This window comes from Mustela erminea, chromosome 7, assembly GCF_009829155.1.
Source record: "Mustela erminea isolate mMusErm1 chromosome 7, mMusErm1.Pri, whole genome shotgun sequence".
In the NCBI taxonomy this organism is placed as follows: Eukaryota; Metazoa; Chordata; class Mammalia; order Carnivora; family Mustelidae; genus Mustela; species Mustela erminea.
This window is the reverse complement of record NC_045620.1, coordinates 533,230-550,649: the sequence shown is the minus strand read 5'-3', so window position 1 is coordinate 550,649 and position 17,420 is coordinate 533,230. Positions and strand designations below refer to the sequence as shown.

Here is a 17,420-nt window from a genome sequence, read left to right as displayed (position 1 = left end):
CAACAGACCAGACAAGGAACGGCTGAAGTCGGCGTAGAGGAGGCATGCAGCGTGCAAGTGTCCTCGGGAAGCGCTCAGACTCTGGGCCGTGCAGGACGCTGGCAGGGCTGGCCGCCGCGGGGACTTTGGACTTGGCCTGGGGTCAGCGTTCAGGAGGCTGGGCATGCCTGCATCTCCAGGACCCAGCCCGTCCCTGTCGCCCATCTTCGCCCAGTCAGCCCCACTGGGGCTGTCCGCTGTCCAGCCACAGACCCTGCTCAGCCCACTGGCTGTGCTGTAAGCTGTGACACAGGGACACCAGCCTCTCCCAGAGCACTTGCTTGTCCAGCACCTGGCTAGAATGGGCTCTGGATTCCTGGCAGAATCAGGAGCTACCCTACAACCCAAAACAAGAGGAGGTGCCCCCAATAAAACCTCAAACACGCAGATGTGAGAAACACATCCAGAGTAGTCTTTATAATAAAATTAGTATTGAATCATATAACACAGAGTCCAACAAAAGATATAAAAATTGGAATGTAGAAATTGATTTGTAGAAAACATCAGAATATCACTTCCCACCCCGCCGCTGCCCCCCTCCCCACCCCACCGCTGGCAGAAAGTTCTGCAGCAAGGCCACAGAAAGGGGGGTGCGGGGGCAAGCCCCTCCTAGTGTAAGCAGCTTGTCTGCCACATCCCCCAGGCCACGAGGATGTGCAGAGACTCTGGGTCAGAGCTGCCTTACGGGGGGTGGGGGGGTGGGGGTGGTGAGGGTTTGCTGAGGTGAGGGCAGATACCAAGGCAAGAGTTTCCAGACCAGGCAGAACAGAAATGTACCCTGAGGGACAGGGGGAGTTCCTCAGCCTTGCAAAGGCAGACACAGAGGACAGGTTGTCCCAGAAGCCCTGACCTGGGAGCAGGCTTGAGTTTGCAAAGGGGAGGCAGAGCTCAGGCTGAAGGCACAAGGCTGCCCATCCAGGGGCACGTCAGTCTCGGTCCCTACCCACATACCCACGGTACGGGCAAGGTTGTGTGTGTATCTGGTTCTGGTCTGCCCTTCTGCCTGCAAGGGCAGGTGGCCCCTGAAGGACACAGAGCTGTGGGCCCCAGTGAAACAGGGTAGTGGGGACAGAAAAAAGACCCTCTCTTCCAGGGAGGCCTCTTTGTCTAAGTTTGGGATAAGGAACCTGTTCCAGTAAAAAAAGACACTGGCGTCTGGTTTATTTTAGAAAATAGAAAACCGGGGGGCCTGGCTGGCTTAGTTGGTAGAACATGCAGCTCTTAATCTCAGGGCCATGAGTTCAAGCACACACTGGGCAGGGAGCCTACTTGTAAAAAAAGAAAAAAGGAAAGAAAGAAGGCTGAGCCCCACAGCCAGCACCCAGCGTGGTCAGGGATGGCACCCAAAGACCACAGAGTAACCCCGCGAGGATTTCCTTCCCCACCCCAAACCTTCCCAGCAACACCAGAAGGTCCAGAGGACCTCGCCCCATCCCACACCCCTGAGATGATCCCTGCAAAATATCCCAACAAAGGCAGCACAGCAGGGAGACTGGGGAGTCCCTCTCTCCCAAGCGTAGGCACGTGCTGGCAGGGCAGGGCCTGGCCTGCCCCCCTGTCCCCGGAGAGGCCGAGGCTCCAGATGAGGATTATTGCTCAGAACCTCAGCGCAGACCCAACCGGGGCGGCGAGGCAGCCAGCAGTACCTAACCCTAACCGAAGGCACGTGGGATTCTGCTGAGTGCGGCCTGACAAGGCAAGCTGCGGAAGAGGGGTGGGGACTTTGCCTCGAAGTCCTGGCAGCCCGAGGGCAGTGGGCAGGCAGAGTGGGCTCTTCAGGGAGACAGGGCAGGCCTCCTCCGAACGCGCACCTGGCTGGCGGGCACGAGGCTCTGCTGGTCCTCACAGAAGTCCAGGAATCTCCGCCAGAGAGGGCAACAACGCAGGAGGCGGTGGTCCCCTGCGCAGGTTGAGGGGCAGGGGTCCGCGGTGGACCCCAGCCCCGCCCTGGCCCTCCTGCCCCCAGCCATTCAGCCACACCCCCAGGGAGAGGCCCCGCCCCGGCCTGCCCCGCCCCCAGCCGTGCAGCCACACCCCCAGGGAGAGGCCCCGCCCTGGCCCGGCCCGCCCCCCAAGCCGTGCAGCCACACCCCCAGGGAGAAGCCCCGCCCCCCAGCCGAGCCGCCCAGCAGTCCTACCAATGAAGCAGAGGCCCTCTTTGGCCCGGGTGATGGCCACGTTCACTTGATTGGGGTCCACCACAAAGCCCAGGAACCTCTTCAGCCAGCTCTTCGTCGGCCGCTGGTCCAGGTCACTCTCGGGGCACGTGCGCACGGTGCTCACCAGCACGTAGCGCCACTCGCTTCCTGCGCAGGTGGGCGCCCGTGATGAGGCCCCGCCCAGGTCCAGCACCCACCCGCTGGCCCGCGAGGCCCCTGCCCCAGAGCCGCGCTCACCCTGGCTCTTGGTGATGGAGCACACACTCACTCCGGTGACACCCTCTTGCCCAAGCCTCTTGCCGATCTCCGCAGCCTGAGCATTGTAGGGCGTGAGAATGGCAATGTCCTTGGGGTCCACGGTCCTACCCAGGGTCAGCTGCTTAGCAATGCGGACCTGAGGGACCAAGGGGGTGCTGCTGGAGCAGGCCCTGGAACCTCTCCTGCCCTGGACACCCGAGCTTCACCTGTTCCCTCAGTCTCTCTGCCTCCTCCTCTAGGAAGCCCTCCCTGACCAAGGGGCACCAGGGAAAGTCTCACTGACACTCACCACCTCAGCCACCTCCTCCGGGTTGGCCTTGGAGTTTTCATTCCCTTCATCTGTGGACACCAGTAGGCTCTGCTCATGGCCCTGCACATGGCCAAAGATGACAGAGCAGCTCTCCTTGCCAGCGTGGCCCAGGACGCTGGGCGGCCGCTTCAGGCCCGGCCAGGTCTTCAGCTTCTTCTTGTAGAACTCCGTGGAGGGGAAGGCGCAGATGTCCGCGTGCTGCAAGGCAGGGCGTGAGAGAGCTGGGGGTCTTGGAGGCCAGGGTGGACACCGGGGGTCGAGTTGTGGGCAGCAACCCCTTGGGCATCCCTGGCCTCATACCACACCGCGGCCAGAGACGGCGAGGCTGGGGCCGGCTTACCATGCGGTACTGTGTGTCTAGCAGGAAGGCATCTGCATGATACCTCTCGAAGAGAGACCGGTCCAGCCCCAGATTCTGCAGCTGCTCACTCCTGACCACAGGCCGCAGTTGCTTGTGGTCCCCCAGAAGAACCACCTGCAGACACAGGCAGCCACGGTCCTGACACCTGCAGACCTCGAGGTCCCAGCCCATGGTGTGGCCACTCCACCACCAGGAGGCTGTCCTCCGGGCGAGAGGCCGCACCCACTGTCACCCACCTGGGGCTCCCAGCTCAGCACCCAGCTCCCTCACCTTCTCCACCCCTGAGAAGGCCACCAGCGGGATGAGGGTCTCGGGCTCCGTGGCCATGCCCGCTTCATCAACGAGGACCTGCCGCACAGCCAGCCTCCTGAGGCCTGCCGAGGCCGCACACGAGCACGTACACAAGATGACCCGGTGCCGCTCCAGCTCGAACCTCCGTGCCTTCCCCAGCACCTGCTTGTACCTGTGTGGGGACAGCCCTCAGTCACACAGGGACCCCCCCCACCACATCTCCACCGTGGAGACAACGGCACAGCCCCAGCGGCTTACCGGTTGAGGTCGTCCTTGGAAAAGACCTCCCCTTTCTGCACCCGAGCGTCGAACCCCCTGATGACCGCCGCGTAAGGGTTGGAGGCCTGCCGGACCCTGTGGTGCAGGGTGATGCTCCTGGGGTGGGAGGGGCAGCCATGAAGCCCCATGTCAGTCCTCGCCCCGACAGGACTGTGGGGTCCCGCACCCACAGACTGCCAAGAGACTGCACCTGAGGCTCTGGTTGGGCCTCCCCTCCCGAGGGGTCTTCCTGGGCGGGCCGCTGCTGCCCACACTGGGCCCCGGGAATTCGGTGGCCTCGGCCTGCTCACTGTACACCCGCAGCGGCTTCAGCTCTGCTCTCCTGCTCAGCAGCAGTCCTGGTGGCAACAGGACGTGAGTCACCATCCCCCGGGACCAGCACCGTCAGGCAAAGCCCCCACACAACCAGCCCAGCGCACCTGCCAGGACGTCCACTGACTTGTTAGAGGGACCGCAGTACAAGACGCACGGGCCCCCCAGCAGCTCCTCCTCCCTGGGGGCGCCCCAGGCCATCACCTGCTCCTCATTTGCCTTGTGAAACCAGAACACGATGTGGAAACCCACCACCGTCTTCCCCGTGCCTGCGGGCAGAGCGTGTCATGAACAGAGCCCCTGGCCACCAGCGCAGGCAGCCCGAGGCCCCAGCCCCGCAGCACGGGCCCCACCTGGCGGGCCCTGGATCACTGTGAACGGCTTCTGCAGGGCTGCCCTGACAGCCCGGTTCTGGCTGGAGTTCAGGGTGTGGCGGCCTCCGGGGAGGTCGAACATGCGTTTCTCCAGGAGCCTGCTGTACGTCCCTAAGGAAGGGTCAGGCCTGCCTGAGCAGGGGCGCAGGGCAGGACCCAGGCGGGACGAAGGGACATGGGAGAGCTGGAGGGTCCCAGGACCTACCTCTGTGGGGGGTCTGCTCAGGAGCAAGGCGGAAGGTCGGAGGGATGGGCCGGCCCAGGGCAATGCTGACCACCAGCGGGGACGCACGGTCCAACCTGCTCACGGCTTCTTCCTTGCGACTGGGAGCAGGTGGCAGTGAAGAGGGACCCGGCGACATCCCCAGGACTACCCCCAGGAGGGGACACCCGGCCCGCTTTTCCCCAGCTTCTCCCTGTGGAAGCTACTCACATGTCAGGAAGCTGCTTGGGAAGCACCTCAATAGTGAATCGGGTGCCCGATCTCAGCACCTCTTCTGGAACTTTCTCCATGGGCATGTGCTGGACGAAGAAGTACACCTGCCTGGAGGTCTCCTGCCGGTCGGCCTGGCCCTCCTTCGGGTCCCAGTGTCCCGTCAGCCCATGGGCCACCCAAGTGTACGTGTCAGGGTCGATGCTCAGGAGGGGAGGCCGGCCGGGGCCGGCTGGGGGGGTGCAGCTCCCCTGTAACGGGCATGGCCGGCAGCCCCTCGAGCCGGATGCAGAGGTAGCAGTGGCCGAAGCCGATGTCAATGCCGTGCTCGCTGAGGAAGGACGGCTCCAGGCAGAAGGAGCCGCACAGCCGCCCCTGCGCCACCTGCTTTGTGTCCCAGGACACGCTGACCTGCTGCAGCGTGATGGAGTCCCCCTCCGAGACGGCGCCTGCGGCCGACTCCAGAGAGCAGAACGGCCCCCACACGCGGGCGTACTCGCCCTCATTGAGACACCGGTCCTGCGCCGCCCGGGGCGCCTGGTCCAGGAAGCAGTCGCCGGGCCGCTCTACGTGCTGCAGGCAGAGGGTGAGGCCCGGCGCCACGGTGCACAGCTGCAGGCTTGGCACCAGGAAGCCCCGCTGCAGGCAGGCGCTGAGCTGCACCTGCAGGACGTCCCCGCTGCCCAGCTCCCGGGACACCTCCACGAAGTGGCCGCAGCGGCTGTGCCTCACGCGGCCCAGCTCCCGGGGCGGGGGCTCTGCTGTACCCAGCTCCCGCACCAGGGCCGCCGCCTCAGGCCACCGCTCCGCCTGCACTAGCTCCAGCAGCTGCTCCCACCGGGCGGCGTCCACCCACCGGGTGTAGGGGTCCAGCAGGGCGCCGGGCTGCGGGGAGCGCGGCCCTTCCGCCTGCACCGAGTAGATGCGGCGCCGCCATTCCAGCCGCAGGCCCGGCCGCCCAGCCAGGTCCCTGGGGTGCTCGGCCAGCTGCAGGGCGCGGTACTGTACAGGGCAGGGGTCAGGCAAGGTCTCGGGGTTGGTGGGAAAGAGCAGCTTGAAGCCGCGGGCGCCCATCTCCACGCCCGCCACGATGCCCAGCTTGGCCCGGGGCTGGACCCGGAGCTGCGCGGCCAGATGCAGGCTTCGGGCCTGGCGCTGATAGGCCTGGGCACGCGCATGCTGGTGGCTGAATTCCTGGCACAGCCCGTCGATGTCCCTGGCAGAGTAGGGGGTGCCCCCGTGGCCCAGCGCCAGCAGGACCTGCCGCTGCACTACCACGTCCAGGTACCTGCGGATGGGCGAGGTGGCCCACGTGTACCAGTCCACCCGCAGCGCGTAGTGCCCCGCAGCCTGCTGCTCGCCCTGGCGGGAGCGGCCAAACACAGAGCGGCCCAGGGCCTTGCGGAGGTCGAGGCCCACGGGAGCCAGGGAGGGGTGCACGTCGTCTGTGGTGATGAGGTCCGCCAGCAGATTGTGGTCCCCGGCACGGGCGGCGCACTGCAGGTGCCTCCACAGGGTGGCCAGGAGGTAGACCTGTCGGCCGGGAGACCCACAGCCCCGCAGGTGGCGGCGCAGGTGCAGGGAAAGGGGCACCAGCTCCCCGTGCTTCTCCTCCAGTGCCGCGAGCTGGCGCTCACTGGGCGCGGGCTGCCACCGCAGCAGCGTGACCGTCCGCGTGCACTCGCTGCTCACGAGGAGCTCGGCCGCCAGCCTGTTGAACTGGATCATGTACTCCTTGACCATGGTGTGGGCCGCGCGGAAGCCCAGCACGCCGTCCTCGCTGGGCTGCTCGTAGTGTGCGTCGGTCCCCAAGCGGGCTCGGCGCAGCACCCGGGAGAAGTGGCAGGCGGCCACGACACAGGCGTCCACAGAATCCAAGAGGCTGGGCAGCTCCCCGCCGGCGCCCGGGTGCCGCCTGATGACGTGCTCGGCCTCCTCGTAGGACAGCCGGCGGTCAGAGCGGATCACCGAGGGCGCGATGTGCAGGCCTTTGAGCTGGTCGCTGCCCTTTTCAACCGTGAGGAAGAGGGAGACGGCCAAGCGATCCTGGCCCGGCAGGAGGCTGAGCGCGTCCTGGCAGAGGCTGGCCGGCAGCATGGGCTGCGGCTCCCGGTCAGGGGCGTAGAATGTCACGCCCCGTCTTCGGGCCTCCGGGTCCAGAGGCCCATCCCTGGGGACAGCGCTGGCCACATCGGCAATGTGCACGGCCACCTCGTACCTGGAGCCCAGATCTCGGACGCTGAGGGCATCGTCCAGGTAGCAGGCACCCTGGGGGTCCACGGTGAAGGTCAGAAAGCCACGGCAGTCCTCCCGGCGGTCGGGCGCCCGACTGAGCTCTGCCCGGTACTTCTGCAGTGCCTTGCTGACGGAGGCTGGCTCCGGCCCCGGCGCCCTCAGGCCGTGCTCCAGGTCCAGGATGCGGAGACTCTGCTCCCAGGTGGTAGCCTCTGGTAGCACCTCCAGGATGATGCCCAGGGGGTAGTAGAAGCGGGGTCGCCACAGGACAACACGCACCAAGAAGAGTCGGCTGCCACGGGCCTCGGCGGGGAGTGGCTCGTACCCCACGCGCCGCACACGGCCCTGCTGGACGCAGTGCACGGGAACCTGCAGCGGGTCCTTCAGCTCGGCCACGAAGATCTTGGTCACGGAGCCGTCGATGGGGGTCATGATGCGAGGGTCCCACTCGTCCATGCGGCACACGAACACCAGCTCCCGCCGCTTCCTCTTCAGCACGCCCACCACGCGGCCCTGAAGCCTCCCCGAGGAGCCTCTGTCTACGCCCAGGACCTCCACCAGCACCTCGTCCCCGCTGAAGGCCATCCCACAGTGCAGGCGGCCCCTGATGTGGATGGGGCCGCAGTCCGCGTCGTCCAGTGGGACGGCCAGCGCCCGCTCGAAGGTCTCCTGCACAAAGGTGCAGGGGCGGTACAGCTCAGGCTCCAGGCTCAGCAGCTTCCGCAGCGCGGCCCGCGGCAGGCTCCTGTACTGCCGGGCCTGCTGTGGGGACTCGGGCTGGGCGACGGCGTCCAGCAGCCCGTCTTCCTGGACGGTCACCGCCAAGTTTCGGGCTTCATCCAGGAGCTCCTGCAGGATGGAGTCGTCCGCGTTGAGCTCCATGTCGGAGGGCCAGAAGTCCGACTCAGAGTCCTCGAGGTCCTCGGGGTCCCCATCTTCTGTGGCCGGCAGCCCGGCCACTGCCTTCCCTGGGGCCATGTCCCCCAAGGACGAGTTCCCAGCTGAGGTCATGTCCTCGGCCTCTGGGGGCACCATGGCAGTCTCCCTCACCACCTGGCAGCCCCCTGCCACAGACACCAGGGCCGCGTCCCCAGCCTCTATGCTCTGTGTGGCCTCGCCTCCCGCTGCCAAGGTCTTGGAAGGGGATGTCCTCCCTTCAGCCCCTGGTGCCACCTTGTCCGTGGCCACGTGCTCTGTGGCTAGAGCCCCTGTTGTACCCTCTTGCGGGACAGCGTCCTGGGCCACGGCAGCCACAGATCTCTCTGCGTGGAGGGCCCAGCGCTGCCTCCTGCTCTGCACCACACTCTGCTCGATGTGCTCCAGGGACAGGCTCTCAGGCCAGACGCTGCAGTGCGTCACGCACTCGCGGATGAAGCTCTTCCAGAGCTTGCTACAGGCCCCGAAGGAGCAGAGGGCCACGGCGTTGCCCACAGCCACCACCTGGGACTGGGCGCGCGTCATGACGGTGTTGAGCACGCGGGCGTCGGTGAAGAAGCCCAGGGCGGGTGCCCCGCAGCTCAGCAGGCTGCTGCAGCTGTGCACGGTGCTCACCACCACAGCCCGGAACTCCCGCCCTATGGGGGGGGGCGGTCAAGGGGGTCAGGCCCGGGGTGGGGGGGAGCCCGCCCAGCTCTGCACCTGCCCCTCCCCACCCCAGCACTCATCACCCACCTGGCAGGATCTCAAAGCTGCCCACAGACACCTGGCCCAGGTCCCTCTTCCTCAGCTCCTGCCTCAGCGCGACCACCTGCAGACACACACGGCCAGAGCAGCCGGCCCGAGTGAGCCCCTGCGGGGGGACACGAGGCCCACGGCCCGGAGCCCCGGCCCCAGTCGCAGGTTCGAGCCCCACAGATTCGGCCTGGCAGATTCATCCCTCAGCCCCTCTCTCAGGAGGAGCCGCTGAGGCTGAGGAGGAACCCCCTCCGGCCAGAGAGGGACCCGCGCCCTCCTCCGGGCATCCCTGCCAGAAGAGGGGAGGTGGGCTGTTGCGGGCGGCAGGGGCTCACCTGGGCACCGTGGGACACGGCACAGATGTGCCTCTGCTCGCGGCTGCCCCAGCAGGGGGGCCAGGTCTGGTAGATCTCCTGCACCTTCTCCACGACCTGCGCGATCTCCGCCGCGTTCAGCCAGGACGCGCGTGACAGGTCCCGCTCGGGGTTGCCCGCCACGTGGCAGAACATGAGAGGGTAGTGCGTGGGGTGGCGGGGGACCCGGCCGCTGGCGTGGATGGGGCTGCCCTCGGCCAGGTAGAAGTGCCGCGAGACGAACTGAAGGATGGCCTCGGTGCAGCGGTAGTTCTCGTGGAAGATGAGCCGGCTGTGCCGCGCCACGGCGTGGGCCTCCCTCTGGTAGTGCCAGAAGAGGCGGCAGAGCAGCGTGTGGCCCGCGGCCTGGGCGCCCGGCACGCTGAAGAGCCTGGGCGTGACCTGCCGGTGGTCCCCCGCCAGCACCAGGCGCGTGCCGGGCCCGGCGTAGCGCAGCGGGGTGAGCGCCTCGCACTCCAGCATCTGGGCGGCCTCGTCGATGAGGATGTGTGAGAAGAACCCGCTGGGCACCCTGAGCTCGCGCGCCTGGGACGCCGTGGCCACCACAATGCGGTGCTGCTCCAGCTCGGCCCGTGTCGGGGCGCGGAAGGCCCGGCGGTCCCCGGTCAGGAGGCAGTAGCGCAGCGTGGCCGCGTCCGTCTGGCTGGGCGGGCGGTCCGTGAACATCACCCGGAGTGGAGTGGCCTCAGGGTGGCCACTGCTCACGTAGTGGTGGAAGTGCTCCTCGATGTAGATGTCGGCCGCGCTGAGGGAAAGGGCACACGTTCCACCGAGGCATGTCCTGTGAGCCCAGCCCGGCCTGGACGCCAGGAATTCAGCAGAGGCACACAGACCCACCCCACACAGCTTTGACGCCAGCAGAGGGGACAGAGGACAAGGTCAGAGTCGGACGGGAACCGGCAACAGCACAGAGGGTCGGGGTGGGCAGGGAGGGATCCCTGGAGGAGGAGGTGAAGGAGCTGGCCGTGCAGAGAGGCAGAGAGCGGAACCTCAGGGGCCCCTGCCTGAGATAGCCCGGGTGGCCAGAGGCTGTGCTTGGCCCGGAGCTCAGCTCCCGGGGGGCTGCCAGTGGGTGCACCAGCTCCGGGAGCAGATGGAGAAGCACCGAGGCCAGGGTATCCTGGGGACACGCGAGAGCCCCCGGGCATCTCTGCAGGGACCTGCTCCCCAGGACCCTAGGGATCCAGGCCCACCATGGGAGAGACCCCTGCCTGGGGAGCAGGATGTGCTGGGAGCCAGGAAGATCATACCAACCCCAGGGGCTCCGTGAAGAGAGACTGAGGGGCGACAACAACAGAGCCAGCCCTGGAACTGCAGGATGGGCCACGCCAGACGCCCCCCAACAGCTCTGTCTGCTCTGGGGTCTCTGTGGAGGCACCCAGAGCCCCACCCACAGACAGCAGACCCTGACGCCCCAGGGCACCTTGCACTGGGCCCAAAGCACAAATGTCCCATCTCTTTTAGCCCAGGGAAAGTCCTAAGGGTCAGAGTGACCCTGACCTCCCTAGGAGCTGCACTGTCCCCTACTCCTGAAGCATCCACGGGGCAGCCAGAGGACTCAGGCCCAGCCTAGACCCTGCTTTGCCGATGGCCAGGCAACGCCGGAGACCCACTCTAGCACAGGCTGCCCAGGCCTCCAGGGACCCTGGGAATGCCCGGCCCCCTCCTCCTCACAGGGACACAGCAGGCAGCGGCACGCTGGCCCCGGCCCAGCAAGCAAGCAGGCGGCGGCTCTGGGCTCACCTGTTGGTGTGCGTGCAGATGAGCACCCTGGTGTGGGGCTGCCGGATGACCTCCAGGGAGGCCATGGCCAGCGTGTAGGTCTTTCCTGTGCCAAAGGGGCCGTAGATGAGCAGGGGGGCAATGGGCCGGACGCCCCCCGGGCTACTGCCCGCAATAAGCGCCACGGCCAGCTTCTGCTTGTGGTTGCCGCGCATCGCGGGGGGTGCAGGCAGAGGCCGGGGCAAGGAGCATGTCGGCAGGTCTGGCACCACCAGTCGCACATCAGGCAGCGCGTCTACCGCCTGGTGCCAGAAGCGGAAGGTCAGCGGGTCGATCTGGAACTGCACCTCAAGGAAGGGGCTGGTGTCGGGCCGCAGCCCCAGGGCCATGCAGCAGCGGGCCGGCAGCAGCAGCCACACCGCCCGCTCCGAGCTCGCCCGCGTCTCCAGCTGCACTTCAAACACGGTGCGGTCGCGTGCGGGGACGGGGGCCACCAGGGCTGTGCTGACCGCCCGGCCCAGCAGAAAGCCCTCGTCCGTGTCCGGCGTCCGCGCGGAGGGTGTGGGGACCTCGGCATAGAGGGCCCCTGATGGCGGGAAGAGCATACCCAGGGCCGGCGTCTCCAGGGCTGTCCTCAGGGACACCGGGCCCCGGAAGTTCAGCCTGGAGGGGAGAATCTGGTCAGCACTCCGGGGCCGGGACTCTGCGGCCCCACAGCCCAGCGGCCCTCACTCACCTGGCCACCAGCCGCTGCTGAGCCGCCTCCTCCTCATAGAGAAACTGGTGCACCCTCGGGCGGTAGTCGGCACAGGACATGGGGCCTGGGGCGGAGCCCCCGGGAGAGAAGTCCAGCGCCAGGGCGGGCACCTTGTACTTGGCCACCAGGGCCACCTGCTCGGCCGTCCGCTCCACACCGGGCACCACGTGGCGGTTGCCCGTGTGCCAGCGCTCCAGCTCCTCGGCGTGGCCGCATGCCGGCCTGCCCTGCGGCCCCGGGCAGCGCACCTGGCCCAGCAGCAGCCCCAGCTTCCGTAGCAAGGCAGGCCGGCGGCCGAAGTCGAAAACCACCCACTGCTCGAAGCAGCCGAAGGAGGCGCCCTGCACGCGCACCTCCACCCGGAACCCGGCTGGGGCGGTGCGCACTCGGAAGCGCTCCCCCTTCGCATAGAGCTGGCCCGGCGGGAGGCGGGGGGCCACCAGCGAGAAGTCCGCTCCCAGCTCCTGCTTGAGCAGGGCCACGTGCAGCAGGGGTTCCTGGGGGAGAGACTGGATGGGGAGGCGGCCCCAGACCCTGCCCGCCCATCAGCGTCCAGGTGGACGCTCGGGCCCCTCCCCACACTGCTGGGCTTCCTGGCTGTGACCCCAGAAGGGCGCTCGGCCTGTCTGAACCTTGGGGTTCCTCCCTGCAAATGGGGTCCCGGAGCAGCCCCTGTGGAGGCTGAGCGAGAGGAGGGTACGGCACGGCACGCCCAGGGCACACGAGCTAACTGGCCTGGTCCTCGCTCTCGGAACCCGCCCCTCCCACCAGCTCGGCCCGGAGACCCACACATTGCTTCAGACCACACAGGCGGCTCCAAACCGGGAGCCCAACCACCTCCCCGGCTGAGCTGACGCCTCACCTCAGAGCGGATGTCAAATACCCAGCTGTGCCGAGTCTTCTTCTCGGGGGCCTGATGCACCAAGGGCTGGTTGCAGGTGACGGACACGCCGTCCACAGTCTCCGCCAGCTGCACAGAAGCCGGGCCGTCAGCGGCGGGGCTCTGGCCCCGCAACCCCTTGCCCACCGGCCTGGTCCCCACTTACCACCAGGACCTCACTTCGACTTCGCTGGTACTCAGCCAGCAGCCGGGCCTGGTAAGACACCAGCCCCTCCTGCCAGGCGGCCTGCTCCCTCAGCTCCAGGCCCTGTGCCCGCCGCACCCACTCCTGCAGCTCCGGCTCGGAGTGCGCCTTGGTGCAGGCATCCCCATACTCACAGAGGTCGGGTCTGGGAAATGGAAGGTCAGCAAGAAGGGCAGGGGTCAGCCCTGTCAGCCCAGTGCTGGCCTGTGGCGGGAGGCAGGGTCGATTCCAGGCCTGGGGCAGGGCAGGGTGGGAACAGGGCACCCCCCCCGCCCCCCCCCCCCCGTGCCCACGAGAGAAGGGCTCCATGCGCCTCCCTCAACCACCCTCCAGAGGCCGGGGCAGGGACCAGCCGATTGCACAGAGGGGATAGAGCCCCTGGTCCCGGCTGAAGGGGGGCTTTTCCCCCACCCCCACCCCACTGTCCTCACTTGGGGCAGAGCTCAAACGCGGAGAGCCCCGTGGGTGGGCTGCGGTGTTCCCAGATCTCGGCCGGGTCCAAGGCCACCATCTGTGCGTGCTCCAGGGATGAGCAGTGGTTCTCGAAGGCCTCCTGGGAGGGGCAGGTGACCAGGCAGGCACGGCAGTACAGCCGGACGCTGGGAGGCTGGCCGCAGGGAGCTGCACATTCGTCCTCTCGGGGGGCAGTGGGCGAGAGCAGGTCCCGCCGCTGGAGCCCCCCCAGCTGCTCGGCCTCCCACACGGCCATCTCCACTGCGCTGTGTGCGTACTGGCAGCGGGAGGCCCCGTGCCGGCACGGCCGTCCGCGCCCCACGTACATGCAGTAGGCCAGCGGCTGGCCGTACTGGGGCTGCGGCCGCACCTCCACTACCTGCTGCTTGCGGCGGCCCTCGGCGCTCACGTGAGCCAGGAGTGAAGGGCAGGCCCCGTGCTGGGGGCAGTGGCCCTGGGAGTCCATGGGGCAGAGGCGTGGAGGACAGCTCCGGAAGCAGTGAGAGCAGAGCAGCTGGAAGTGACCGCCATGCTCGGCGCGGATGGCGTCCGCGGGGCTGTGCTGCTCCCCCTGGGCACCCCCACCCTGCAGCTCAGTCTTGAGCCACAGACGCCCGACATTGTGCTCCCGCTCGAAGTTCCAGACCAGAGCCTCCTCCGGGCTGCGGGCAAAGGTGCACTGGTTGCCATGCCGCCGGCAGCCGAGCCCCGGGCTGTAGTACCAGCAGACGTCATAGCGGGCAGGCCGTGGGAAGCTGGGCCGACGGGCCACCTTGCGCCACACCCTGCTCTTGGTGGCTCCCCTGAAGCGGGCCAGCAGGATCTCTCGCGGACAGTGGTGCTCTGTCCGGCGCAGCACATACGTGCTCTCATTCAGGCGCTGAGTACAGTGAGGGCAGCCCAGGTGCAGGTCCACCTGGGCACACAGCCTGGCCAGAGACTGCTCCTTGGTGGCCATGGGGCTGGTGGGTGACGAACCAGACCGTGGGGACAGCATGCCTGGCCTGGGTCTGCGGAGGGCCGTCTGAGGCTCACGGCATCCCCGGGTCCTCTGGGGCTGTCGGCTCCTGATGAGAAGTCTGGAACGGGAGGGGCCCGTCAGACCCTGAGGCCGGGAGCCCCCAGCTACCCAGGCAGGGCGCAGCCACACTCCGCCTCTCAGCCAGGCCAGGCGGAATTCTGTCCGCTAGACAGGTGGAGGGGCTTGTTCCTCCCAAGAGCTGGGCCCCACTGACCTTGACCCAATCAAGACCCATCCCACTTCTGGGGGGGGGGGCGGTCTCTGGGCCGGCCTGTGGGAGGAAGGGTGCCCTGGCAACAGGAGCCCTGGGGGCCCACGGACTCTCTGGGCTCCCCCGGGAGCCTCCCTCTCCACACCCTCCAGCCCCCGCTGGCGCAAACACACGGCTGCCCTGCTCCGCGGGGCCAGGCTGGCTCCGCGACCTCCGCGCGCGGCGGGGGCCCGCAGGACGGCACCGCGGCAGGAAGTGGGGAAGCCCCGTGCGAATGGAACTGGCCGGGGAAACTCTGAGCGCGACACCGGCGCTGTTTTCAGAGGAAGCCGTTGCAGCCTCAGCCTGGAGGGGGACGCCCAGCCCGGTCCCGCTGCAGAGGGACGGCGCTGAGAGCCCAAGCCCGGGGGGACGCTCCCAAACCGGACGACACTCGGGTTCCGGCCTCGGGGCGCAGAGATCGCGGCCCCTCCGCAGGCCGGGGCCAGGGTCGCAGCGACCTGGCTGCCCCGCTGCCCGGGGGGACCGGGCCGGACCCGGGAGCGCGCAGGTGGCTTCCGGGAGCCCCCGCCGCCCGCCACCGCGCCGCGCGCCCCTCCCGCGGGGCACGGCCGCCCCCTCCGCTCCCTCGCGCCTGGGGGGGTCCCACGGAGCCCGCCCCGGAGGGCGGCCGAGACCCCGGCCCCTCGCCCGGCGCTTACCCTGCGCGCGGAGCCGCCCCCGCCACCGGCGCCCGCCCCGCGTCGAGCGATCACTTTCGTTTCTGCCCGCGGGTGACTCGGAGCGCTGACGCCCCAGCGCGGAAATTACCTCACCGCACCCCCCCGCCCCCCCGCGCCCCGCCGCCCTCCCCGCCCCCGGCGCCGCCCCCTCCCCCCACCCCCGCCCCTCGGCCGCGGCGGCCAGGTCCCTGAGGTCCACCCCGGCCCCAGGTGCCCCGCGCGCGCGCACATCCGCGGGGCGCCCCGGCCGGGCAGTTTGCAGAAGGGGCCAAGCCCGCGGCGGCGGCGAGCAAGCCGGACAGCAGCGCAGCCGGGAAAGGGGCTCCGGCCGGTGCGCCCCTCGGCTGTGGAGCGGCTTCACCGCCCACCGACCTGTCCGGACTGAGGGGCTGCGGCTGGAGGACTGGGAAGGGGAGGGGCACGGGGAGGCTTTTCTGAAGGATTCCATCCAGTCTAGGTCGGAGGGACCTGCCTACCCTCCTCGCTGGGGAGATTCTTACTGAGGATGCCCTGGGGTTATAACCAACCCCTGGACAGTGTGCTCTCCCCCATGCCAGATGGCCGGAGGGTCAGGAGCACTTTGCGGCCTGACCCCCCAACTTTCCTGCACGGGCGCCATCCTCAGTCACCCCTGAGGAAACTGAGGCCCTGCCCTCATGGGTTAAGGCCAGCGGGCAGCTAGCTAGCAGAGCACCCAGTCTCCCCACTACCCCCTGATGCAACCCCAAGGATCCTGGCTTCCCAGATTCATAATCTTGTAGAGTCCCCTTGAACAATGAAGAGAGCCAACAGACACAGCAGAAGTTTGACGGCCAAGACTGGGCCAGAGGACACGCTCCCAGCGCGCTCAGGCTGACCGCGGGGCACGCCGGCCACTGTGGCCTGAGGGCACCCGAGCAGCCTGGCTCACAGTCCCCTGTGCTGGGAAGGACTGAGGCCCCCTGCCAAAACCCAGCACCCGCTGTCTGAAATGTACCCTCTGGAGGACTGCAGCCCCGGCTCCACCGCAGCCAGAGCCCCCACACCTGAGCCTCCAGCCAGCTTCCAACTGCAAGAGAACACATGCCCAGTGTCGTTTCAGGCCATCAAGTCTTGGGGCGACTTCTCACACAGCCATGGGGAGCCGGTACACCAAGACTGTTCCCAGTGAGAGGCGGCTGTCCCAGAGCAAGGCTAGCACCATGTTGGGGGGGCAATAATGAAGCATCCCATCGAATTCAGGAAGCTGGATTCATAATGGGTGCACCATTATTCATCATACTGGGAACCTCAGGATATACAAGCATCAAGTTCGAGGACATAATAAAGTCTTCCATAAATGATAACAACAGAAGACCTAGGGATGAGCTTACCAAGAAGCAGATGTTCCCAAGAGATACAACAGAACACCACCGACAATGGAACGGAATCCTAGGAGATTAATATCACATAAAGATATTAATTCTTCCCAAGCTTATCTAGGAACTTAATACAATCCCAATAAAAATACTAAGATGAACTGGGGGATAGACTAGCTGATTTTAAAATTCATTAAGAAAAACATTATACACAGGGTGCCTGGGTGGCTCAATGGGTTAAAGCTTCTGCCTTCGGCTCAGGTCATGATCCCAGGGTCCTGGGATCGAGCCCTGCATCGGGCTCTCTGCTTAGCTGGGAGCCCGCTTCTTCCTCTCTCTCTCTGCCTGCTTTTCTGTGATCTCCGTCTGTCAAATAAATAAATAAAATCTTTAAAAAAATAATAAAAAATTAAAATTAAAATTAAAAAAAGAAGAAGAAAATTCAAGACCCATAGCCCTGCTGAATATAGAAGCAAAAATTCTCACCAAAATATCAGCAAACCAAACTCAACAGTACATTTAAAGGATGCTCCAGCATGACCAAGTGGGATTTATCCCCAGAGTGCAAGGATGGTTCGACATCTACAAATTGACAGAAGCGACACGTCACATTAGGAGAATGAAGGATAGGGTCACCAGGGTGGTGCGGTGGGTTCAGCCTCCAGCTCTTGGCTTCGGCTCAGGTTGTGATCTCAGAGTCATTAGACTGGACCCCACGTCCAGCTCTGCACTCAGCACAGAGCCTGCTGGAGAGTCTCTCCCTTTCCCTCTGCCCCTCCCACTTGTGTGCTGTTCTTTCTCTCAAATAGATAAATAAATCTTTTTAAAAAACAGAATTAAGGGTAAAAATCATATGATCATCTTAATAGATGCAGAAAAAGAATTTGCCCAAATACAACATCCTTTCTTGATAGAAGCGGCCACCGAACTGGATGTAGGAGGAATGTTCCTCATATAATAAACACCGCCGGCGACAAGCTCACAGCCGACATCCTACTCAGCGGGAAAAAGTT

The 17,420-nt window shown here is 66.2% G+C and overlaps 1 protein-coding gene across 1 annotated transcript; it reads right to left on the bottom strand.

Annotated features, from left to right (window-relative positions):
- Window positions 1–430: 430 nt before the first annotated feature.
- On the bottom strand, window positions 431–15,146 carry HELZ2 (helicase with zinc finger 2). Its single transcript, XM_032353492.1, is given in 21 exon segments — window positions 431–1,939; window positions 2,178–2,345; window positions 2,436–2,592; window positions 2,746–2,964; window positions 3,107–3,241; window positions 3,398–3,590; window positions 3,677–3,793; window positions 3,888–4,035; window positions 4,117–4,278; window positions 4,363–4,494; window positions 4,589–4,707; window positions 4,817–5,032; window positions 5,034–8,625; window positions 8,723–8,798; window positions 9,061–9,844; window positions 10,843–11,484; window positions 11,558–12,075; window positions 12,441–12,548; window positions 12,625–12,808; window positions 13,095–14,195; window positions 15,050–15,146. Coding segments are annotated over 20 exon segments (8,814 nt in total). The 5' UTR covers window positions 14,114–14,195; window positions 15,050–15,146; the 3' UTR covers window positions 431–1,814.
- Between the last annotated feature and the right edge of the window lie 2,274 nt (window positions 15,147–17,420).